General features: G+C 42.5%; 1 protein-coding gene across 2 annotated transcripts in view; it reads left to right on the top strand.

The window, feature by feature from the left end:
* LOC134875880 (phospholipid-transporting ATPase ABCA1-like) overlaps positions 1 to 26,114 on the top strand; it is a 119,102-nt gene that overhangs the window by 75,211 nt on the left and 17,777 nt on the right. For both annotated transcript variants that reach the window (XM_063900592.1, XM_063900591.1), the window contains 12 exons: positions 2,638 to 2,732; positions 2,997 to 3,102; positions 5,679 to 5,753; positions 7,500 to 7,669; positions 11,534 to 11,711; positions 12,467 to 12,582; positions 12,847 to 12,991; positions 18,783 to 18,906; positions 20,144 to 20,273; positions 20,812 to 20,935; positions 23,285 to 23,347; positions 25,031 to 25,137. In XM_063900592.1, coding sequence (XP_063756662.1) covers positions 2,638 to 2,732; positions 2,997 to 3,102; positions 5,679 to 5,753; positions 7,500 to 7,669; positions 11,534 to 11,711; positions 12,467 to 12,582; positions 12,847 to 12,991; positions 18,783 to 18,906; positions 20,144 to 20,273; positions 20,812 to 20,935; positions 23,285 to 23,347; positions 25,031 to 25,137 — 1,433 coding nt within the window. The remainder of the gene's footprint in view (positions 1 to 2,637; positions 2,733 to 2,996; positions 3,103 to 5,678; positions 5,754 to 7,499; positions 7,670 to 11,533; positions 11,712 to 12,466; positions 12,583 to 12,846; positions 12,992 to 18,782; positions 18,907 to 20,143; positions 20,274 to 20,811; positions 20,936 to 23,284; positions 23,348 to 25,030; positions 25,138 to 26,114) is intronic.

Genomic DNA, 26,114 nt, shown 5'->3' with positions numbered 1-26,114 from the left:
AACTTCCTGTCTGTATTCTTCTACTTTTGGCCGTTAGTGTTCACTTCCTGTCTGTATTCTTCTGCTGTTCCCGTTAGTGTTCACTTCCTGTCTGTATTCTTCTGCTGTTCCCGTTAGTGTTCACTTCCTGTCTGTTTTCTTCTGCTGTTCCCGTTAGTGTTCACTTCCTGTCTGTTTTCTTCTGCTGTTCCCGTAAGTGTTCACTTCCTGTCTGTTTTCTTCTGCTGTTCCCGTTAATGTTAACTTCCTGTCTGTATTCTTCTACTTTTGGCCGTTAGTGTTCACTTCCTGTCTGTTTTCTTCTGCTGTTCCCATTAGTGTTAACTTCCTGTCTGTATTCTTCTACTTTTGGCCGTTAGTGTTCACTTCCTGTCTGTTCTCTTCTGCTGTTCCCATTAGTGTTAACTTCCTGTCTGTATTCTTCTACTTTTGGCCGTTAGTGTTCACTTCCTGTCTGTATTCTTCTGCTGTTCCCATTAGTGTTAACTTCCTGTCTGTATTATTCTACTTTTGGCCGTTAGTGTTCACTTCCTGTCTGTTTTCTTCTGCTGTTCCCATTAGTGTTAACTTCCTGTCTGTATTCTTCTACTTTTGGCCGTTAGTGTTCACTTCCTGTCTGTATTCTTCTGCTGCTCCTGTTAGTGTTCACTTCCTGTCTGTATTCTTCTGCTTTTGGCCATTAGTGTTCACTTCCTGTCTGTATTCTTCTGCTGTTCCCATTAGTGTTCACTTCCTGTCTGTATTCTTCTGCTGCTCCTGTTAGTGTTCACTTCCTGTCTGTATTCTTCTGCTGTTCCCATTAGTCTTTACTGCCTGTTTGTCTTCCTTTGCTGTTCCCTACAGTGTGTAAAGGACAAGCGTGAGCGAGAACTCTTACATCTTTAATCATCTGCTTTTTTTCATGCAGATGAGATAAAATGGATTGTTCCTCTGTAGGAGCACTGGATGTAAACAGAGGCAGATTAATATGACCACAGCGCAGTGCAGTGTCTTATCTCTGCTCCTGTATACCAGCTCATTCAACAGATGTGATTACTCCATAGTTTACACCCCCCCCCCCATGTTTGCATGCCCATCTCTTAGTGTTCTCATTTGCAGAATGGGAGCATGTGTCGCGTTATTTTCCAGTCATTCTGATGAGGAATATGGACTGAGGCCAATATAATTACAGCCACACTAACTCAGTGTACACAAAGCGGAATGTGAATGAAAGCTCTTATTTTCGTTTTTGTTTGTTTCTGAGTTTCCATAGCTTTTGAAAAAGAAGTATGTTTGTGGAGAAATAAGATGAGGTGTGTGGGTGTGTATGTGTGTGTCTTCGTCCTCCTTATCTCTGATTCAGGAGCCAGATGGGTCTTCCTCTTCCTCCTGTTTTCTTGCTGTGATCCAGTTTCCTCCTCTTCTTTTCTTTCCTCTTTCCTCCTACACTCTCATTTACAACGTTTCTCCAGCTTCCTTATTTAGCTAGTCTATTTTCAATCTGGTTTATAATCATTTTTTTAATTCTTCTCATCCTTATTGTTTCACTACAACATATCCTCTGCAAATCTTATTTTTCTTGCTTCTTCTTCACTTGGTCTAGCACTGAGGCCTTTATTTAAAAAATCATGCATAAAGAGTCCTGATGTGAGTTAACTAACGTCCTGGGCTTTCGACTGAAGTTACACTAAATACAGAATCTGGCATATTTCAAATATTGGGATATTAAATGTATAAAGATATGTTTCTGTTCTTTATAAGGATGTTTTTTTGGAAAGATAAATATAAATTGTTTTCGCAAACAATACACAGTAAGAAAACATCTGAATAAATGCACATTTCCTTCTTGTTTTGAATACGCATTACATTTAGTAGCAGTGCACTATTGGGATGTAAGTTTTGTAAAAAGGTTGACCCTAAGTCTTCTAAAGATAACGTTATTACTTTGAGTAACCTACGTTTTGTAAAACTAAATCTAAATTCTTCCAGGTCTAAGGAGTTTTAAATGATCAGAAAATACCTGTACACATTAACACGACCGCTCATAGAAGGTTGTACACATCCAGCTGTGTGTGCAGGGGGTAACCAGGGGAAACACTGCTGCATTTCCCTGCAGTCGGGGGGTCTCAATAACACTTAATCATGGATCACTTTGCTAATTAGCATAGTGTTAGCTCTCTGAATTATCAAGGCTGAAGCAGCTTGGTGTAGGGTCAGCCTATGCATGGTGGAGTGCACCCCCCCCCCCCCCTTAATTGGATGTTTGAATGCACCCATTTATCCACAGAGGAGCATCTAATTAGGCTTCTTTGACATCACACACAGCTTTCGCAGTTTTGGCTGGGCATTTAGATTTGAGCCGAACTTAATTGAGGGTTATGGGAACGTTAAAGGAGCGTGTTCACGGGGCTGTGAACATATCACCTGCTCCTAAGTGTAGTTTCTGGCTGGCTGCTCCTGCAGGAGTCTGTCTGCGGTCAGGATCTCAGGATGCTGCAAAGTGAAAAAGTTTTATATTCCAACACAAGTAACCGAAAAAGAAACACAGATTTGCAGTTTGTGCCCCAAGAAAAAATAATGATAGTGGAGGTTTAAACTGCGTAGTGTTTAAATATGTTGTCACTGGTAACATTTCATTTATTTTTCTGTGTTTACCAGAGGATCCAGAACACTACAGACACCTTGCTGGATCTAACCGGACGCAATATCACAGACTTCCTGGTGAAGACGTTTGAAAACTCGGGGAAAACGAGGTAAAGCTGGATGTGTTAATATGTTTTTTAGGTGAATTCACATTGAAAAAAGGGACTTTCTTCAGGCAATTTGTATTTTTACGAAAAAAGACTTAAATTACTACCTGGGCTGCTGTCGAGAACATGTTAGGCAAACTGTCAGCGGGAGACATATTTAATAATAAGGTTGATGTGTTTACTGTCCATATTTCTTCCTATTTTTCTGCCTTTATGTGTCTTTGTGTGTGTGTCCTTCTCTTGAACCTCGTCTCTGTCCCTCTGCAGGTTGGGAGGCCTTTCAGTTGGAGGGGTTAACTCTCAAGTCCGTATGAGCGAGGCGGCGATCGAAGCGACATTCAGCGATCTCCAAGAACTCTTCACTTCTTTTGAGGTGCGACACAAACCTTCTGGTATTATTTAAATCGATATTGAGCGTGTTTATCTGCAACAAGGAGAACAAAAACACCTCAAATCAGCGGATCTATAAAAGGGTGCTTAAGGAATCCGAAAAAAATATCCAAAAATTGTTTCAGCCATTTTAAAGTTTTTATGTTAGTGCCCCAGCGTCTCGCTGTACCTCTTTCTCTTTTTCTTTCTTTTGTGACTTAGAAGAGCATTAGGAGCAGATTTCTCTCTCTAAAATTACCAGATCTATACATTTGGGATGAATTTCTTGAGTTTTATATACAAAAACATCTGTTAGTGTCCGAGCCTCTTGCTCTTCCTCTTTCTTCTTCACTATACATCTTTGTGAGAAGTTCAGGAAACAAAACAAAAGAAACCTCCTTCAAATCACCAAATCGATAAATGTGGGTTCATTTCAACTCAAAACAAATCCACAAATTGTCTATAAAGTAATATTATATTGCCCCTCACTGTTCCCCAACACTAAATGTTTTTGTGGCTCAGAAGAGGTTCAGGAACTGATTCTTCTCCCTTAAATCACCAAATCTTTACATTTTGGCTGCAACTCCTGAGTTTTTATACAAAAACAAATGTAAGTGCCTGAGCCTCCCACTGTCGGCTCTTTCTCCTTCACTAAATGTCTTTGTGAGAAGTTCAGGGGCAGATTTCTCTCTTGTCAAGGCTGTCTTCAGAGCGAGCGGCTCTTAATTGGAGCGTTCTTTGTTCGCTCAGCTTTGTGCGTCGGGTTCTGGTGATGGTATTTGTAGAGGACTTTCGAACCCCGCTGTATTCTTAAAACGAGGAGAGGAGGTTAGATCCTCCGATTCACTCAGTGTCCATGGAAACAGACTGCGGTTGTCTGAGCTTCACTTTGAATAAATCTGGGTCCTTTCTGCACACAATCCGGCCAATTCACATCAAGCAGATACACACATAAGGTGTTCCTGAGCTCCATGTTCCCTCCTTTTGGCCGTTCAAACCTCTCTGAGACCAGCAGATTGCCTCCCTCCTCTGTCTCCAGGACCTGCTGCACTAATATGACTTTAATTTGTGCAGCAGGGATGATGTAACCCTAATGGCCGGGCATTAGCTCTGCCTCCCGTGTTATTAAAGTGCCGCTCTGTCCTTGGACGGCGTCTGGCTCTCCGCTGCCCGCCGTTGAGCCTCTAACAGGAAGTGTGTTTGCACGCTGAGCCACCTGCGCAGCCTGGCTCTGAAATCTCTGTTTAATTGCATTTCCTGTGTCTTGCAGGTAGAAATAGGCTTCTGTGCAGCAAGAGGTGACGCTAACGACGAGAGGAAGAAAGCCTGAGTGCTGGAAGTTTTAATACTAAAGCCAGAAAGAATATCTGAAATGGCACCAGAGAGTCTATATGTAGAATAAGTCGCTGTTCCTTCGTTCCTTTAATCATTTATATTGTGCAGGGAAGTAAGTCTTCTCTGGCAAGATCTCAACACACACACACACACATTTTGAGAGTGTCACACAGACCATATGAGCTCTCTGTCTCGCTCACCATTGATCTGTGCAGCCCTCTTTGGGAAATACATGCCCACCGAGCCGCCCACACTCGAGCGGCTTTATTGCTGAGTCGTTGGCTGTGGCTCTTCTGGCCAAAGCAGCCTTGTCATTGTCCTTGAGCGAGGAAGGGTTGAGGGGATGGGGGGGTGCTTTGTGCAGGATAAGACCCAGGCAGCTGCTGGCCCTCTTCTCATCTCATTTCAGCCTCTGCTAATCCTCCGTAAGGCCGCCTAATGGCACTGCCCGCCGCTGCTTGGCACGAGGCGAAACGGAGTGAGGTAAACACAAACGACTTTACGGAACCCCGCACTGAGCTGCAGGAAGATTCACCAACACAGGGAGGAAGAGGAGGGTGTGTGTGTCTGGAACAGAAACTCAAATACTCCTGTCAAATACAGGAGGGGGAGGTTTTTATTCCACAAGTTCACGCTGCACAAAATGATGTGTAAACATTTTGAAATCTGAATGCAAAATTCCTAAGAATAAGGATAAAAAGGTGAAGTGGTTTAAATATCTTTCTCTGAGCTCTCCACCTCTCTCCGGGTGTCTGTCCGTATTTCTCTCCTCTTATTTTTCCCTCCCTGTGTTCTCCCCCCCTCGTGTCCTCTCCGATGGATGCAGGGTGCAACAGGAGGCCATTTGCATTTATATCATACGTGTAATGTGCTCGCTGCTCTTATGGCCGGGCAAACAGTATGGTGTCAAAATGACACTTTGCAGACGCTGTCATCGCAGCCCCTCATCCCAAGGCTCATTTCACATGAGAGAGGAGAGGGGGATATTACAGCATCTTCAATCTCCCCTCGCTCCTCACCATTTGACTCTTTCTATATGTTCACCTGGAGTCCTTCTTATCTCACGACTTTAATTATCCCCAGAAACGTCAAAAGAGGAAAATGACTTCAGGATACATTTCCTCCCAAAGTCTGAGGAAAAATTAGTTTCTCCCCCTCTGCCTCATGTTTTGCATTTCAAAGAGCAGTGGTGCTTTTCCAAGTGTGTCCAATTAACTTGTTCTTGTTTTCCTCGTCTTCATTAAGGATAATGTGACGGATCAGATCCTGCAGAATGCCGAGATGCTGCTGAAGAAGCTGGGAACCAGGGACAACGTGAAGGTAATATATTAATATCTGTATTAATTACCATGAGTGCCTTTTGTTCTGCTGTGGGTGCATCCAATAAGATGAGGGTTTGATGAGCTGTCAGGTTGAATTCAACAGGCACAAACCTGCTCTACTTCATCAGGATTGTTTTATGAGTAAATATAGCCGACGAATAAAAGCAGCTGACACCCAAAAATGATATTTCAGCAGTGTTCAGTCCATGTGTAACTGGAATAAATGCGTGTTTAATGTTAAAGTTAATGTCTCCGGCTTCTACATCTCAAAGCAGCTCTTCCCTAAAACAAGCCGGTGTTTGAAGTCTTTTCAGAAGTGGAAATGCAGATGCATCATACTGTATCTGCTCACATATCTTCTCTCCCTCGTGCATTTAGCCGGCGTCTGCTGCTCTTTATCTTCAAAACATCAAATGACCTTTTAGAAAGTACAGGATGAGGAAAAATACTTTAATGGAAATAATATCGATGTGAATGTGAGATACAGCGAGAGACAAAGACTGTGTCTGTGTGTGTGTGATGTAAGACTGACACTCTCCACTCTTAATTAGCTGCTCTATCAGCGGGGAGTCCTCCCTCACTCTTTCATCCTCTTCTTCTTCTTCCTCCTCGCCTCACTCTGTGCCGAAATGTTTTTCCTCCGTCTCTGTAGCTTCGCCACGTTGGGATTCAAGTCTCTCTGCGGCCCTTTCTCTTCTCTGAAATGAAACAGTAATGTTTGTCAGCTCTGTTGCTTATTCCTTCAGATCAGTGTGTCGCCCCCACTGATGTTGGACGGATCATTTGACCCCTCTCATCTCATAGTGGTCTTTTTGTGCAGCAAGTGGAAGAAAATTGATAGAAATACCAAAGAAACTAGAAGACCTCCAACAAGGATCTGGTCATTATGTTATCCTGCTGACCTGCGGCCTAAAACATATCCATCAGGAGAAATGCGATGCAGATATAAAAACACAACTGTGACAAACACATGCAAATGAAGAAACACCAACATGATTCCTTCAAATATTATAGCAGATCTGCTGTCAGCTAGCTCGCTAACCTAGTAATATGGGAAGCGCATCACTGTTTGGTGTCCCCTCGTTCCTGTTGTGTATTTGATATTGAGCTTCTTGCAGCATGTTGTATTTGCAGGGTTTCGTTCATGTGGTGCTTTAACTAAACCCTGCACATGTTTCGTGTTGGTGAAGATGTTTATTCATTTATGTTTTGGCACATTTGTGTTTTGGCACGTTTGTGTTTTTATAGTTGCATTGTTTCTGAAGCTGCAGCACGTTTATCCTAATGGAAATGTTCTGGTCTGTTGTAGCACGTTTGCACCTTTCACTGTATGTTGCACAAGGATGTAGAGGATCCTTGGTGCAGATTCAATTGAAAAGCAACTTGTCACTTTTTTTGGTCCTCCATCTATGGAATAACTGATGTTGTTTCAGTTATTATATGTTGTCTGTGGTGGCCATATTGCCACAAAGAGCCATTCACAACAGCTGATTGTAACCAGCAGGCAGAGGCTGTCCAATATGTATTTTGTGCCTTTATGCTACTTTATTTTCTTGTTATTAAGACGAGAAACATGTATTTCAGATGGTTTAAAGGCAGCTTGAGTCCAGATGTCTTGGTAACCTTTCTGAAAATGTTCTTTTTTACCCTGATGTTAAGTCTCTCTCCTTTATGTGTCCCTGTGTGATGAATGGCTGTAGTTGCCTGGAGACATGTTATAAAAAGCTCCTCTTCACCTCTGCAGGTGTGGTTCTACAACCAGGCCTGGCACGGCATGGCGTCCTTCCTTAGCGTGGCCAATAACGCCATCCTGAGGGGGAACCTGCCTGCAGGAAAGGACCCCCGCCGCTACGGCATCTCTGTGTCCAACCACCCCCTCAACCTCACCAAGGAGCAGCTGTCCTATGTGGCCATGTGAGTTTCACTCACCAGCGAAAGAAGGGTTAAAGACTCAGTTAATACTCGTGTGGCACATACAGATAGTGTTAATTTCAATCATTTCAGCACTTTCATTCTTAAAATTGAACATTTAGCACTATTTTCTCTAGCGGAGACACAAGATTTTTGGTTTTCTTCAGGAATAAAACAGAGTTTCAAAGATGAGTAACAATAACAAATAAAAAATAGACAGATGCATAGATTTGTTTTGCACAGTATGCACCAATTTGGATGCTCCTGGGAGCCCTTAAAGAGGAGGAAATACAATTTTCCTATCATGTTTTATCCAAGGAAGCAGCTCCACAGGATAGTAAGGGATTAACGACGTGCTTGATCTCAACATATGGATCTGTCTGCTCTGTGCACATTTCATTCTGCAGCATTATCTGTCATTGATCATGCATTTAGTCTGTTTTGAGGTGGTGATCAACACTTCCTATGCCAATGCAGGAATCTACTGACTTTATCGAGGCAGTCCAGCAGCTGCTTACAATCAGGAACAGTTTTATCCCACCCTGGTCAGGTATTTATGCAGTGACCAGGTGCTGCCGACAGCCTGAGTTAGAGAGGCGGGGTGCAGAGATAATTACGACGAACTGCCTACAGTAGATCCTGGAGGAGCCTCCTCTTCCCCTCCGATTTACCAACTCTGATCTCCAGATTAGCCTGCACATCTCCTCACTGTGTGCAGGGCTCACACTCCTCCAGCAGAGGACTCAACATAAGTAATCCACTGTCAATATGTGTCATATGAATAATCCATCAAATGACAATGTGTGATAAAGCAGGAACCTCCTCTGCAGTGGCTCTCAGACTTTAAGCGTATTGTTTTTGTTCCTAACAAAAACATTTTCAGTTTGTTTTTTGTGAGAAACACGTCTATGTCCAGCACAGACGCTAGTTTAACACATGCAGCTGAAGAGCCATTGGAAAAAAAGTATTAATAAAATAAGATTAACCTTTTTTTGAGCCCCTAAGGGAAATGCAGGTGTTTAAGCAGGTGCAGTCAGTGCTAGATATGAGTTTTATAAGTTCTTATTGAGGGGTCAGATGGCTACTACTGTAGATGTTCTGAGGCGCTTTGTGGTGTGCAGAGGAGGGATGAGTCTGTGGCTGAACGTGCTCCTGGGAGGGATCCTCCAGGATACAGTCCAGCTTTCTCCTCGTCCTCCACCTCCTCCAGATTGTCCAACGACAAAGCTAGCCTTCCTCCCAAGATTGTTCAGCCTGACTGCATCTCTTATGTCGGTTCCTCCCCCTCCGCAGCACACCACAGGCTAGAAAAGTACACCGGCTAAAGACTGGTAGATCATCTGCAGCAGAACTGGCGCACACGTTGAAGGACCTCAGCCTCAGAGCATCAGTATTATCAGTGCAGTTTGTTGTGTAGGTGTACTCCCAGAGCCTGGCGCTGTCCACCATAACCGCTTTGTAAATAGATGGTTTCTTATTTACGGATTTAGCTTATTATACATTTTCTTATCCATCTTTCTTCGCCGCCTTTGCCTCCTTTGTCAACCTTTACTCCAGTTGTTTTGCTACCTGGGAATAGCTTCTGGACGGTATTTTGTTGATATGCCTGTTAACTCAATGCTCTCTGTATTGCAGTGTATATTTCTTTTACTGTGAAAGAGAAACGTACCTCGCGGGCAGACAAATTTTCTGAGTTAGAGCAAATACTTGGAACCAAGCTTAACGCTGATGGTGTCATTATTTTGCAGACTTTACATGTGGCAATCAGCATTTACTTCCTAATGATGACTTTAAAGTAATCATCCCAAATAACAAAAAAAATCACATTTAAAGGAAAATCAGCCTTTACAAAGAACTGATGTCCTCCTTAATTGAGCATTGAGCCGTTATGAGGAAGAGTCAATAAGTAATAATTGCACTGCAGCATCAGGTTTGAAGAGACACTTTCCTTTATTGCTCCTTGCAACCCATTCCAATGCAGGTGATGTCCTGAGCCATCAGATAGTGACAGTGTGCAGATGGAAGGAAAGGCAATATAACCGTTCCCTCGCCCTCTGAAAATAATCTCCCATTTTCCTCTCTCATCTTCAGAAATGTCAGTTTTTTGGCGCTGTTCCATTACAGAAATACTTTGAATGTATTTCTTCTTAATTAGTCCAGGACTATTCATTTCTGCTCTGTTGAATTATATATTTAATTTGGTTTCTGATTGGTGTAAGCTGCCTGCAAAAACATCCCGTTTAATACTCCCATCCTGCTGAATTAATTGTAATGTGCTTAATTTGAATTATCTCTGTACTACAATGACACGAGCTTCATATTTGATAATTATCTGCTGCTCTCAGCCCTCCTACACTCGTCTTTTAAAAGTTAAAGGAGAGCAATAGATCCTGTGAAGCCCCCCCCCCCTGCTCTTCTTTATTGCTCCTCCATTATTACTTAATTAGGAGATTGCTTGTCCTCTTCTTCACAGCAATTAGCCCGCTCCCAGCTTTCAGGGTTAGATCGCTCAAATAGTCCACCCCCCCCTTCCGCAACCTGTTGAAACATGGCCCGCAACCCCCCCAAACTAAATTATTTTCATATTTGTCTTCTAATTGCGTCTGGTTGCCGCTGATAAATACAGCCACACAGGGTGACTTACTTAATATGCTAATTACACAGCAGGGAGTCATGTGAGGCTGATGGTGGGGGTTAAAATAAGACGCCACAGTTTTATCCAGTGATAATTATTAGTAGGAGCTGCAGAGGCACAAATGAAGATATATACGACGGGGGGGGGGTGGGAGTTCAGCGTGCCCTAGGAGGGAGAGACGATTTGTTTCTAACATGAAGAGAGGAGAGGGCTATCTAGAAGATTTAGAAATACTGTCTTCGACATGTGAAAAAGTTTTCTTCCATACAAACATTGTGTAATCAAAGCATCCGTACTAAGACACACCTGAAACATTAGCAATATATTGTAGGAAATATTTGTTCTATATTTCTGTAGGTTAAATGCATCCTCATAATGAAAGTAATTAGGGTAATTTCATAATTGCATTACAGGAAATACCCCCTTTTTTACTCCTTTGTATACTTCCAGAACATAGTGGAATTCTCTTGGCTAGCGCTCCAACACATTCTACATGATAGATTAGGGGGAGGGATATCTTTCAGCAGTCGACCAATCCCAACAGAGTCGGCCAGCTAACCAATCAGAGCAGTCTGGGCTCTGCTTTCAGACAGAGGATGGAAAGTGGTGCTGCACCAGAATGAGAGAAATGAAGACCGTTTTGAACACTAAAGAAAGAAAATATGTCACAGATGAGGGACAACATACTAATCTGAGCCTGAAAATGAGCATATTATTGCCCCTTTACTCACTTTCAATGGGCATAAGATCAATTTATTTTTAAGTTAAAGTTCTGTATTTTATAAAGATATCTCCTCCTGATGCAGAACACATTACAGTGGCCGATGTCACATACTTTATTATAACAATATGATCCTTTACCTGTGCTATAATAAGAGCAGCAGCAATAAGTCAGCACACATTCACATTAATTGCTAGATCCTTTGATAAAGTTGAGATGTTTTCAGCCTCTAAACTTTTCTGCTTTGTTTTGATTAATATTCTATTAAACTGAATATCTTTAAGTCAAAGAGTGTTAAAATAACCCTAACCTTGGACTAGAATGGAATAGAAGTGAAATTATTTCCTTTGTGGTCTTTATTCATGTCCACAATTGTATTTCCAGTGCCAAAATACACCATCTCTTTCCAAATCTTTACAGAACAATCAGGTTCATGGACGAGGCTTTACTTCCTCTACACACTTATATCCCTTTATCCACTTGTTATTTGCTGCACTCTTTTCTCTATCAGGGCCACGACCTCCACCGACGTGGTGGTGTCCATCTGCGTTATTTTCGCCATGTCCTTCATCCCTGCCAGCTTCGTCCTCTTCCTCATCCAGGAGAGGGTGAACAAAGCCAAACATCTGCAGTTTGTCAGCGGAGTCAACCCCGCCGTGTACTGGCTGGCCAACTTCGCCTGGGACATGGTGAGGCATCGGACGTATTTAACCTTTTTAAAAACGTTTTTATGAAACAATTTAAACCTGAAATTGTGTCTACCATGAGTTAAAGTATACATATACAATACAATGTGAAATGTGTGTAATAAACACATTTATAATTCTGAAATGTATCCTTTACATAACATAAAAATACCATTTTGATATAAACAATGGCCTCATTTCACCCAAGTTGTATATCTACTGTAACCTCCCTGAGGCTCTATGTAAAGAGCCCTCAGCCTGTAATTGATAACTCTGACACTGGGGGCTTCTGGGTAATGTGAGCGGGGCAGCGCTTATTGGCCACGGCGTAATTATCGACAGCGCTGCACCCGCTGGTTACCTTCTGCAGGCTCACTGGCAGCTGCCCTCAGGCGTAATGGAAGTGAACACCTCTGGAGAAGAAATGGCATCATCGTTACGGCGGATAAATAACGTCTGAGGGAGAGACAAATGTTCCTCAGAGCCAACCTGTAGCCCGCAGCGCTCTGCATTAACACACATGCAGATAAATAAATAACCACGCTTCATTATATCCTGATACTTTATCTATACTCATCATTTATTCACCAGTGGAAAACACAGGATTTGTTTGAAGCAGCCAGAGGGCATATTGAATGAATATTTTCTCCTTGCTGAAAATCATTGTTCAGAACAAGAGACCTCTCGTCACGGGAGCAGAGGATGTGTCTCATATTCACTGACTCCATTATGCTTGTTTTTATGTTTTTCCCCGGCAGTGTAACTACATCGTCCCGTGCTTGATAGTGATCGTGATCTTTCTTTGCTTCCAACAAAAAGCCTACGTTTCCCCTCCCAACCTTCCCGCTCTGATTCTCCTGCTCTTACTGTATGGGTAAGTACATCGCCATGCAGCCTGGATCATTAGGCCTTCTCAAACATGATTCAATTATCCGCAATATTTCCCAACAACTGATATTTACGGAAGAAGGGGGAACACCTGCAGGCTGTGATTGGTTGTTAGGAGTCACATGACAAAAATGATCAACTTCACATGTAATTAAATCTGATATTTAGGATGGAGTCAGGTCAAATGAGGGTTTTTTCTGTGCAATTTCTGACGGTATCGTTGCTAACTCTGGTGTGATGTGTCTTCCAGGTGGTCCATCACCCCCATGATGTACCCCGCCTCCTTCATATTCAGCGTGCCCAGCACAGCGTACGTGGTGCTGACCTGCATCAACCTCTTTATCGGGATCAACGGCAGCATCGCCACCTTCGTCATGGAGCTCTTTGATGATGATGTGAGCTGCACACACACACACACACACACACAACACACACACACTAAAACACACACTCTATGGGTAAAACATGCATGAATTCACTGTTCTATCTCAGTTTCCTGTGAAGCAGCGGGGGCACACTCTTAATAAAACATGTATTTGGAAGCTATAGCGGTAATTGACTTGAATGAAAGATAAACAAGTTTTGAAAGCACGTGGGAGGAGTGTGCACCCACCTTCTCTCACTTTTAATATATTTTCCTTTATCCTCTCAAGGATTTTTCAAAGGAGTTATTTTCCCTATTCTCTTTAATGTTTAATCGTATGGTGGGAGTTTGGTCTTCGGAGAACTTTCCCTCATCCATCTTTCAGCGAGCGTTCATTTTAACTGCGTCAGTCTCCAGGGATAAAAGGACAAAGACACAAAAAAAAAACTGCATGAGAAATGGAGAGCCTGTCAGTCATTTTACTTTTGATTAGAATTGAAATGACATTTCATTAAAATAAGCTTTCTCCCTCTAAACAGGTGCTTTTGGTTTCTGCAGAAATCTATTTAGTTTAATTTGACTTTATTGCTATTTGCATGCATGTTACTGCTGATCGCTTGTCTGCAGAATCTTTTCACTCACTCACATCACTGAACATCAGAAAGTGGGTTGTCCTCATGCCGTACCCCCCCCTACCCAGTCCGCCTCCATGTTTCCTCTGGCGCCGCTCGCTGTGCTTGGGATGCTTCCTGTCTCTTAACGAGGCTCCTCGTTAGCATCCTGATTCCATTTCCACAAACATTCATTACCAATTTGTATTTTCTCTCCTCTGCATTCACTTTATTTATCTGTGCGAGGAGCATATTACTCATATTTTAATGGACAGCATGTGGCACTGAGACAGATTTACGGCACTCTGCTCTTGTCCGAAGCATTAGGGACAGAGATAGTGCTTCTCTCAGGCTCTCGGGGACAGAGGTCTGCTGTAATTCTGCTAATCTGACGTGATTTCACCGCTGATAGTGGTCCAAATCCTTCAGAAAATGCTCAAGCTCTCCATCTGTGCAGAGCCGGTATCTCCAGGAAACATAAAATATCTTCGACAGTGCCCCAGTTAGTCAGAAATAGGAGCCCCATAACCTCCCTCCTCCTGCCTCAAAGCTTCCTCCCATCATTTTCAGACTCCTCAGCGGTGGCGTTAGTTAAGCATTGTTGCTGCAGAGTGAAGCTGCAGGCTTCGGTCTTAACTCTCTGGGTGAATCCAGATCCCTTGTGGGCATCACTCCGTGTTTCAAAGACAGGAAGTGGAGCCGCAGACTCAAAGTCGCTGCCCCAGTTTTGTCTCCGGACTGAAGGGAGGTTTCCCCTGAGGATGCTTGGCCCCTGTGGATGCATCAATCCCAGCATCCCAGCAGCAGAGGCAATACTTCCACTATGGGCAACAGGAATGTGGGCTCCAGATTTACAGAGGTGGAGGAAGTACTCAGGTTTTATAAAATGACACATTCAATATTGTTTTAAGGACACTACTTCAGTAAATGTACTGCCAACATAAAGTCCAGCCTCCTGTGTTAGCTGAATATTTAAAGCAGACACATTAACCTCATTGATGTAATTCATAGATATGATCAGCAGGAAGTGGTGTGTGTTAGCCGTACATGGTGTGTGTGATCCGCAGCGTTATGAATGAAGCTGCGCTGAGGGAATAAGCTCAAGTGGCGATGTGGGTCAGATAAGCGCCTCACAGCCTCCGCCACCTTCAAAAGCATTTGAAAATGATTTATGGTAGCGGAGCACAAACGTAAGGAGGGAAATTGTGCACTGTTTCATCATACCCGACTAAGAGGCTCTTAGATCTGCGTGATGAACATCCAGTCAGAGGACGAGTGTTATTTCACGTATTCATCTCAAATGAGTTCCCACTCTTTGCGCTGTACTCCTGCCACACACACACCCAGACAAGGTCAGCGCTGTCTGTTGGTCCGTTTTTATCGCTGCGAGATCAGTGTTTACGCTAGAAAATCTTCAGCATATCCAAATATCTGAGTGTTTGTATATTTTCTGCACGTCTGCACACAACCGCAGGATAAAAATATGGCTGATATTAAAGTGAACAGTAGGTAAAGTTAGCCATTGTCATATCTAGGTATAAATCCCTCTGCTAGATGAAAGCTTGTTTTCATGTTTGAATAAAAATGCAGCTAGCTCACTGTAAATCTGTTTCAATGTTGGCTGCAAAGGAAAGTACAAGAAGAAACCAACAGACTGTGTGGAAGATGTTTAAAACTTGCAGGACCTTCATGAACTCCTGCTAAATGACTCTGTTGCTTTTGTTAATAATGTATCACGTTAATGTGTCACATATTAGGAGATAATAGTGCACGTTTACAGACTGTTACAGTATGATGAAAGTAAATGTAATGAAAAGTATTTTATTTATTCTTTTATATCAAGCGTGCGAGCATTGTACAAAATCAAGACAGCTTTCAGTTAGGCTTCACAGTTCATTGATAACTAATTACTCTATTTGAACAAAACTAAAAGCCAATAATAGAAAAGATCAAAACTGGGAATAAGGCAAACATGGCTACTATATAAATACACTCTGGTCTTCAAATTAACTGTGACTAAAGGCGTATTGTTAAGGCTAAAATAATATATAATGTATATTGTCATCAGATACTGCACGTAATGATAATTACATTACAGATATACATGTATATAAACGTGTATTTGTAAATACATTGGCTTATTTTGTGAAAGTGCATAAAGTTAAGCAAAGTGAATGTAGGCAGATCAAAATATAAAGTGAATAAAGATTGGTTTTGATTGTTTCATATAATACAAGTGCATGTTATTGTAATTTTTCTGTTCTTTTTTCAGTAAATGATTTATCATTTTTGTTTGCCAATAAATCAATTATCTGAAATCAATGTTCCTAAACGCACCTCGTGTTCCTCTTAGCAAAAGCTATTATTAGAAGGAACACATTACTCTTAAATACTGTTTTCTTAATTTGTTCTGCCAAATGTTTTGTGTAAATACAACAATTTATACTTTCAATTGTTTACCTTTTTCCAGGCAACTATCAGAAAGTAATGAACACAAGGTATATATAACTTGTTAGGCGGGGAACTGTGCAGGATGGTGGATTTTCTATACGTTTCATGCATGCGTTTTTCTGCTATGCTAAGCTAAGCGGCTTTTGGCTCTGACTTCATGGTTTTACTGATATCAATTTTCTCATCCGACACTTAAATTAGCACTTCTTTCAAAATGTTAGACCGATCACTTGACAGGCAGACGGATATCGAATAAAAAATATCTTTAAATGTGTCATAACAACTGTTTTTTAATGCTTCATGCTCCACTGAAAGCTGCAGAAATCACAGATACACACATCCTTGATAAATCCTGCCACAACTACAGCAGTAACTTGAACACAGCTTAGAAAAGAAAAAAGAATGCTCCCGCCTCCTCTGTGCTCTTCCAAAAACAGAAATGATGAATTTACTCTTCCTCCATGTTTGCAGCGGCTTTGAAGACGATGCTGCAATGAAGCAGTTTGCATAATGCATGAAGCTGCTTTTCGGTGTCATGGCGCGCCAAACCAAGTTATATTTTGTATTCTGCATTCCCCCTTCCTCCCTGATATTCTGTTCTTCCTTTTCGGAGCAGATTTATAGCCCAGAACATTTGATTCATTAAATATTTTGTGCTTCACTGGGCTGCCATTGCATCGTGTTCTCAGTGGGGAGGAAAGATCTGAATTTGGGGAGTTGTATTCGGGTAACGCCCTGCTGAGATAACATTTCACTGGTGCAACAACATGCTCCGGCTTTGTCTTTGTGTGTATTGGTGTCTTCGTTCCCGACACACACACACACTGTCTGTAGGTGTCTCCTTCATTTCCTTGCAAACATCTGCTCTCCCTCCTCCCTGTGTGCCCCCTCACTGATCACGCTAACTCCAGCGCAGCAAGGTGGATGGACTCCGGAGCTGTGCGTCCGCAGCGCAGCATGCAGACGAAGTACAGGGTGTTTAATTACCCACGCTGCACCACGCTTCCACACCGCTGGCTCAACACTGTGTTCTTGATAGTCCCAAGCAGTGGCGATTCTAGAGTCTGTTGGGGCCCCAAGCAAAAATTCCCAGGGGGCCCTTCCGATCGGTGTCTTTTACAAATGCTGCTTACGGGCCTTGGCTTGTGCAAATGCTGACATTATGTCCTCCAGATCCACAGACCTTCGCACACTGTGCTCTATTGAAATAAGAGCCAGTCCTGAAAGTCTGTCTTGTGACATGGTTGACCTGAGATAGGTTTTGATTCGTTTTAAAGCTGAGAAACTTCTCTCTCCAGAGGCAACAGTGACTGGAAGAGTTAATAGCAGACGGAAGGCAATGCTGAGATTTCCATAAAGATCCAGAAGCTGTTTCTTGTAAATGTAATCAAGCATCTCTCTTGGGGAGGCAGATACATGATCAGGAAAGGCATAGACAGCAGCCCTGATCTCCAGAACCAAATCCTCAGAATCAATGTCATGTAGTGTGTTTTCCAGTTTCTTGCAGCTGTCTTCAAGTTTGCCACCCTGAATATTTTTTGACATATTTTCTTTGGAGAAGATAAAACCATAAAGGGCATCAACATCCTCCATTTTTGAAAATCTTTCATCCAAACGAGTGAGGGCTGTGTCCACTAGGGGCAGAAAAAACTCTGTTAAAGTGCTCATCTGGAGTGGACTGCGTTTCTTCTCTGCCCTCATACAGGAACTGCCTGGTTGTTTTCCGCTTTCTTTTTTCAGGAAACTTCATATCAATCTCTAGGTTTTCTGCTATCTCTCTAGCATCAGTCTGAGAGGCAGCAAGTCCATTTCCCCTGAAATTCTCCAGATACACTCTCACTGTGCTTGTTTCTCTTTTAAGTGTTTCAAGAGAAACAGTGGGACTCTGGAGAATCTTGCTTTTTGTTGTGGTCATAAATTTAAGTAAAGATCCTGAGAAGAGATATGAAAGAGATTTGTAATTGTTCTCCTTGGGCATAGCTTTCATTATTCATTGCTATCATAGCATTCATAGTAGCTAGCTTAACACTAGCTGCTAGTCTGTCTCCCTGTTAGTTCAACAATAAATAACACTAGTCAGTAGTTCAATAACAGGAGTCATTTACTGTTGATGTTATGCTTAGATCATTATCTGCTCCACTTACCACTGTCTTTCTTTCTTTTTTCTTTTTCTTCTTCTTCTCACAACCAGATGGATAGCTCCTCTTCATTTTCCTCCAGCTTAGTTTCCAATTTAATGAACGATGGCATCACACGGGTTAACGTGAAGTGGGATAACTGACCTAGAGACGTCACCCATTCACTTACTTTCATTTTCGAAACCGGGCGGGAAGTTGGGTTTCTGACTCGGCAAAGCCAATGTCAATCAACATTCCATCCATTCGGAATATGTGTACGAAAAGACTCCCTTTATTTACGTGACGTTGCCTAGCAACGCTGTGCATGTGCAGTTGGAGAGTAGCACGTTTAAGTTTGCGGCCAAATAGTAATTAACGTAGTTTGTTACTATACAAGTTAAGCGCCTGTAACATCAGTGTTAAATGCGTATGTGCCGGTTGGTGTGCGTACTATAAGTAAGTGTTATCCTAAGTAGTTGGCTTAACATGCCAGCTCTTGGGGGCCCCCTAGCGGCTCGGGGCCCCAAGCAGTTGCCTGCCTCGCCTGTTCACAAGCTGCGCGTCTGGTCCCATGCCCCTGTGAATATTCAGAGCTCAAACCTGCATCTAATCTGTGTCTTGTTGCGTGTTTTATCCCTATCAGAATGTGTCCCGCATCAACGACATCGTGAAGCAGGTGCTGCTCATCTTCCCTCACTTCTGTCTGGGGAGGGGGCTCATCGATATGGCCAAGAACCAAGCCATGGCAACGCTCTTCAGCAGCTTCGGTGAGAGAAACCATCTAAGACCAATAATTATACATGCATGAACCAAACCGTAGCCAACTGGTCCTTAATGAAGATATATGCAATTTGATTGGGTCTTGACTAAACGGACCAGAGACTCTGCGTGTAAAAAATACAGTGCCAATTTTGCTTGTTCTTCTTTGTGTCAGTGTTTACCTCGCTAAGAGTCACAGGATTTTCTTTGTTCTTACTGTAGTCATTATGTATCAGTGTAATACTCAGAAAATGTTCAGAAAAGCACACTGTGTGATTGTGTGTATGCAGGGGAACAAACACAATTATGACATTAACACAGCAGACCAATCGGCCACAAACTAAAATAATTACAGAATTAAAGAGACCAATCATTTGTGTTATAAAGTTTCTATCTTTATGTAATCTGTTACTTTCCTCCCCTTGCTCCTAAGTCCTAACATGGTGTCTAAATAATGCCCTTAGTTTGCCCTCAATATAAAAAGCAGTTTCTTATAACGTGTTCTTTATTCCTCTTCCAGTATATTAAAACATTTATTTACCACCTCCTTTTCCATTAAAGTTACACTATGATTCTTATTTAAGTTGCCAAACAACAGCATGAGACAGATTTGAGCATTGACTCCTCCTGTTGGGCTCCTTGTGTGAGGAGCGGGGATGAGGAGAGGGCCATAGAGAGGCAAAGTGGCCGATGAGGAGGGAGAGGAGGCTTATGTGTGGAGAGGAGCAGGAAATAGTGGCTTGAGGAATGATTTGCAGCGGTGTTGGAGAGCAGGAAGAGAAAAGCAATCACGTCTGAAAGGCCGGGTGTGGAGAGGGCTATTTACTAGAGAGTGAGAGCGAAAACGCTTTTCCCGTCAACTTACTCTGCCCCACGGGCTCCAGGGTGTAGAGTCTGAGTGGGAGGACAATGATTAGAGTTGAGACGTGAAAATTACAGGATATCAGTGAGCTCCTCACATCACATAGGTGACAGCTCTTCTTTATATTTTATTTTTAAGGCTAAGTGGCATTTTAAACTTCTGGCTTTCACTGGTGAAAATGTCTCGGGAACACTTCAAAGAGCTGACACATTCACAACTTTTCTCTCAGACATCTCTGGCTGCTTATGAAAGGGAACACACATCTGGAAGTGACAATGTCTCTGCTGAAACACTCTGAGTGTGCAGATAAGGGCTGGGTATGAAGTGGAAATGACACGCAGCCCTAATGCTTTTCATTATTTACACTCTTATGTTTTTTTCAGGGGAGGACCGTTTCCAGGACCCGCTCAGCTGGGACATGGTGGGGAAGAATCTGTGCGCAATGTCCATCCAGGGTGCCGTCATGTTCACAGTCACCATCCTCATCCAATACAAGTTCTTCTGCAAGCCCCGGTAAACAAATAGGTCCAAAGTCTTCAGTCGAGAAACTCAACACTAAAAAAGGTTTCAAATTGTTTGAAATCTGGTCCATCAAATGAGTAATGGGCCACCAATTAAAGCAGACTGGGCTCTGGTTTCAGAACACCTTGGATTTTGAAATACTGGGATGGACTTTTGTCAATATTTTCTCACATTTTATACGAATGTAAAAAAGAAAATTCTCTGCTAATTATTCGTTATTCGCACCAGTATTTGTTTCTGTCAGATGAACCTCACCCCTCTATTTTCCACATTAGTCATGCACTATTTATTTATTTGGTATAAAATATATGTTTGGCAAATACTCCTCCTGTATTTATTATTTATTTTGTATGTTTACTGGCTCTAAAAGCGAGGTTGCTATGGAAACTGGCTGGTCTTATTTCTGAAAACAGTTGAGAGTTTCTCTGAGTTTAATCTTTGACCCGGGGTAATTTGTGCAGTGAGTCTTTGTTAATTTTAATGAATGGTCTGTAGTGAACCACTCTGACTCCTTCTTCCCCTCTGTCAGGCTGATTTCGGTGAACTCTTTACCAGCGAAGGAGGAGGAGGACGTCGACGTGGCACGGGAACGAGAGCGCGTGCACGGCGGCGGAGCGCAGAGCGACCTGCTGAGGATCTGTGACCTCACCAAGGTAAACTGCTGAGTCACACTTTGTTATTCAGTCCTCTCTTTGTGATCCGGGGTGGATACATTGCTTAATTTGTATTCTGGACAGTGACCTCGGGCCTCTGTGTGCATATCCTTAACGTCCTGCTCAAAAACCTCCTATTTTTCCTCTGCTCAGGCCTTATTTATTCTGTAGTAACCTTTTATATATATATATATGTATAGCCTTTATGTGTGTGGGCAGCAGGAGTTGCCCTGTTGCACATGCATTATTCAGTTCAGACATGCTGTGCAGCTGTGAACCTTCACAACCATCAGCAGTGAGCGTGAGAACAGACAGAGTGCATTCTGGGAGATACATTTATAGGTCTCCTTTTGTAGCAGGTGAAGAGGAGCTGCAGACATTACTATAGTTCTTCCTCTGTGGGCAGATGTTACTCCCCGTAGGCAGCAGCTGGATGATCTTATCATCTTTTTCTTCTCCTCACACACTCTACACATCCTCAAGTAATTACAGAACACACTGGAAAGGTGGCGCCTCAAATAATCTAGAGATTTTGTTCAGAAAGTGCTGTAAACTTCCCTTAACCTCCACTGTAAATACCACAGCTGTAGAGATATTGGATTAGCTTTGATGGAGCTTCAAACACACCTTGCTGTTTTTTTTCCTGAGATGCAACACACACACACACACACACACACACACACACAACATCAGGATCCCTCACACCACAGCTGTGCCCCATTCATTTGGGTGGAGATAACAGATTGATCAATGAGCGCGCTGCTGTCATAAATCTGAGCATGGCTCTGGAGCGATCGACAGGCCATCAATCATGTGTCATCGTCACCGTTCCTCCTCTTCCTCTTCCTGCAGCCGCTCACCTCTTAGCCGCAGCATTAGCGAGCACTGTGTAATCGATGGAGGCGGTGATGGGAGTGTGTCCGTCTTTAACCTTCCTGTCACTCACTCACACACACAAGAAGTTTTACAGAAGCTCCGACAGCTGTTAGACTTCCGACTAATGAGGGAAGAGTTGCACCGCATCTCAAAGTCAATCAAATAAAATAGATTATTTACAAATTCAGATTGTGGAAAAAAAGGTCTGTCAGTTTCTGAAAACACAAGGTGATATCTTTAATGTATTACATTGGAAAAGAAGACAAAAAAAGGAAAGAGATACAAAATTAAAACAAGTTATAATATAATAAAAATAGAAGTGCAGACGTTTAAAGCAGATGTCAAAAGCAAACAGAATGCATATTACAAATAAATAGAAATAGAATAAAACAGGTATACATTCCCAAATAAAATAATAACAGCTGCAGCACAGTGTATGGTTTAAAAAAAAAAATGCATTTAAATAATATTTTTTGCCGTGAAATGTTGGAACATGTCGCAGAGTTTCTTCACCTCTTACTGCTGAGTCATGAGTGCAAAGAAAGGTCTGTTCCTAGGAGAAGCCTTGAGGGAAAAAGACGAGTCATTGTTTGCTACCTAAGCGTTTGAATCGGAGTGTATATATCTCTCAGCTGTCTGCTGTGATGCTTTGCTGATGTGACAGCTGCTGTGCGCTGCAGACGGAGGGGAGTTACCCTTTAATTGCCTCCTCCGCACGTCTCTGTGCCGCTCTGATGTGGCGTTAGCGCTGCACACTGTCACTAAGAGCAGTTTGTGTGATCCAGGTTGATGCCAGATGGCTCTGAGAGAGACATGGATCTCTGCTTTGATGTGCCTACTGTGGAAATAAATGCTGTGTCATTGTTTGTCAGGCTGCAGCAGCACTCTAAGATTCACATTTCCCTGGAAGCAATGCGTCTTTTTCCACTGAGAAACATGTGCTGTCACTTTTTTGGGTTTAACGAACATTCAGTGACGCACAGTACTCATCTGACACTTAATACAAACAAAAAATAACCTCAGACAACTTTCCGAAACTCAAAGGAGCTCAGTGCTGTCCTTGGTTTTGATTTTAATGTCCGACCCAAGGACAGCACTGAGTGTTTTGGGATGATGTAGCACGTTTGCTCCTGTTGGCCACCGTAGGGGCATCATGCGTTCTAGATTAAGTCCTCCCTGTCTATTTACACCCATGACACTAAATAAAAGTAGAATGTGTGCTTGTTATTGAAGTTATTGTGGTGCGGACAGCTCTCCTCATGCTAATGTCACTTCATGTGCAGGATAATTGTTTTTCTCCCATCTGGCTCATTTCTCCGCCTTCACTTTCTCTGCCTCCCTGCTTCTCTACCCACCTGCTCCTTCTTCCTCCTCATATTTCCTCATGCTTTCCTCTCTGTCTGCTCTTCCTCCTCCTCCTCCTCCCGTTCTCTCTCTGGCTGGTTGAGTCATTTCATCTCCTCCTCCCTGCAGGTGTATTCTCGGAGGAGCACCCCCGCTGTGGATCGGCTCTGTGTGGGAGTACCTGCTGCAGAGGTGAGCCAATTGCTGTAGGAGGACACACACACACACAACTTCTCAAGCTCACACACGGTTTGACCATGTTACAACACTCGATAGCAACAGCATTAGGAACAAAACCATTCCATTCTCTTTTGCCTATGAAACAAAATTCAGATATTAATTGACTAAATGAAACAAACTAAATGAATATTAATGACAACATTTGCACAATATTGACGGATGAGTGCAGAGGGTCTCAGTCTGAGCTTTGATTACAGTTAGCAGTTATTCCTCTAATATTTAAATGTTGGCCTTTGCCTTTTCCTGAGTGGATTCAGAATATCTCCCAGATCCAGCAGAGAGGAGGCGTTAGCAGCAACACTGATCCCCTTATCGCCTCCTTTTCCGACACTATGCTGCAGCCCCAGAGTCTGAGAAGCTCAGTCAGCAGCCAAATTACTACTGAGTAAATACGTCAACCAAATACAGCATGAACAAATACAAATTAACTTTTACTAAAAATTAACTTAGGTACTGAAGTCAGTAGTCTGATCTAAATCTAGATCTTCCTCCTGTGTTTATGACTTATACAGGTGAAAGCGGGTTATAAAAATGGTTTGTGGGTGAGAAAATGGCTAGTGTTTGTTGTTAAAATCATGACAGCCACAAGAGGCATTAAAGCACTTTCTCGTCATCTTAAAAAAATATTTGTAATTCCTTCAAGCTCTATAAACCTACAGAACACACTAGACTTTTTTAATGTCACAAACACCGGAGAGAGAACACTTTATATCCTCAGATATATATTTATATATATGTTTTAAACATGTCTCCTCTTGTTTCACAATTATTGTTTTTTAAGTCACTTTTAGATGAAAAAAGGAGAAATAATCTTTCCAACCTGTCGATGTTCTAAATACAAATAATTGTTTCCACTTGCAAAACTTTTGACTTAGCCTGTTGAAATTTTAAAAAGTAAGACATTTGAAAATAGTATTATTTTCTCACTTGCGTCTCAGGGCCTCATGTTTGACGACATTTGTGTAATTGGACTTCCTGTCGTTGTGAAGCCTCCTCTCTCATTATAAGATATTTTACCCTACACAGTGGGTCTGGATCTTGATGTAAACACGGTGTAAGATGCTGACAGCGGTCGTGCTCGAGGTCTCTGCTCTGGGATCCGTCCTGGCGGCCTCTGTTTGCTCAGTGTCAGTGTAAACCAAACGTAAATGCCAGAGGAAGATTGAGATTCACTGATCACACACTGCATCGGCTGCATGCATTATTTACATCAAGATCAGTCCTTCGCCATGCATGCACAAGCACAGGTCACAAATAATCAGGGATCAGAGTGACAGGAATCAAGTATTCATGATGAGGGTCACATGATGCAGAGAGGACTTCCTGCTGCACAGGGACGCAAAACCATCATCAGTGGAGATTGTAGAGAAGAAGCGCTGTGGGCTTTTTTACTCTGTTTGTCCCAGTGTGGCTGCTGTGTTGATTCAGTGTGTGTTGTTGTATTTGTTATTTTGCTAAACACAGACCCAGTCATGCATATAAACCGTAGTTTCAATTATACTGCATGCTGGGAACAAACATGTACACTGCATAAACTTCATTAATGGGGTTATGAAAGGAAGGAAAACTGAATATTTGAGATGTCACGCAGCATTAGCGCCTGCTGAATTTTTAACCTTCCCGTTTCTCCGGCAGTGTTTCGGCTTGCTGGGAATCAACGGGGCCGGGAAAACCACCACCTTCAAGATGCTGACAGGAGACATCCCCGTCTCCAGAGGGGAGGCCTTCTTAAACGGGTACAGGTGAGGATAAGTCCCACAGTGCGGAGAAACTCGTCATAATTAGCCACCCAACCTGAGGAAGGAGCTCAGCTGTTTTTAGCTCACACTCAGCTTTCTATTTCTCGCTCAGGTTGAGTTTTTTTCTGCCCACTTCTCAACCGTGCTCCTCTCATGTTGTCTCCTCGCTGCGATTTTCTCTGCGTCTCACATATTTAATTCCTTTTCACATCCTCGCCTTGCACTGTGCTGTTTTTGTCTCTGCCTCAGAATCAGTCATAGGAGGTGTCTGTAGATGCCAAAAAAAAACACCTGAGCTTTCTGAGCAAAAGCAAAAGGCTTTCTCTCCCTTTTATTTTTAGGAACAAACCTCCTCCACACTCTGCGGCGGTGGATTTTGTTCACCAACGCTTCATTTGTTCATTTCTACATGTGGTAATTGAATGAGGTCTAACACAGAACTGCTAATGTTTATAAGTGTGAGTATCAGAGAGGAATCCCAGAAGCTTTCGGGGGAAACAACACCTGAAAAGTGTTCTGTTTGCGGCACGTTATGTGTTGGAACAGAAGTTACGGGCAGCAGAGAAGAAGAAGAGGAGGTACAGCTGCAGCTCTTATCTAACGCTTTATAAACAGGAGCTAGCGTGCTATCAGCGGCAGCGGCTCGTTGTAGAAGAAATGGATTTTAAAACCATTTCAATATGTATGAACCTCCCACACATTTACAAATATTTTTTGTTTATTTTCGTTAAGGAATAGCTCAATCTGTGGAGAATGCACAATTCTCTTCCAGCGTTAGAAGACAAGATGCAAGTGTCATGTCTGTGCGCTAAATATGAAGACAAGCTCGATACCAGAACTGACCCTAATTATCTGTGATTATTGATTCTTGATGGAATGCATTTCAGCTGAGGAAAAGTCTCTTTCTCTGGTTGTGCCACTGGTGGGATGTTTGAGCACATTTTACATGCTATCGATGTTAGGCAAAACAATACTTTAAA

This window comes from Eleginops maclovinus, chromosome 14 (genome assembly GCF_036324505.1).
Source record: "Eleginops maclovinus isolate JMC-PN-2008 ecotype Puerto Natales chromosome 14, JC_Emac_rtc_rv5, whole genome shotgun sequence".
Classification (NCBI taxonomy): domain Eukaryota; kingdom Metazoa; phylum Chordata; class Actinopteri; order Perciformes; family Eleginopidae; genus Eleginops; species Eleginops maclovinus.
This window is presented reverse-complemented; position numbering and strand designations above follow the sequence as displayed.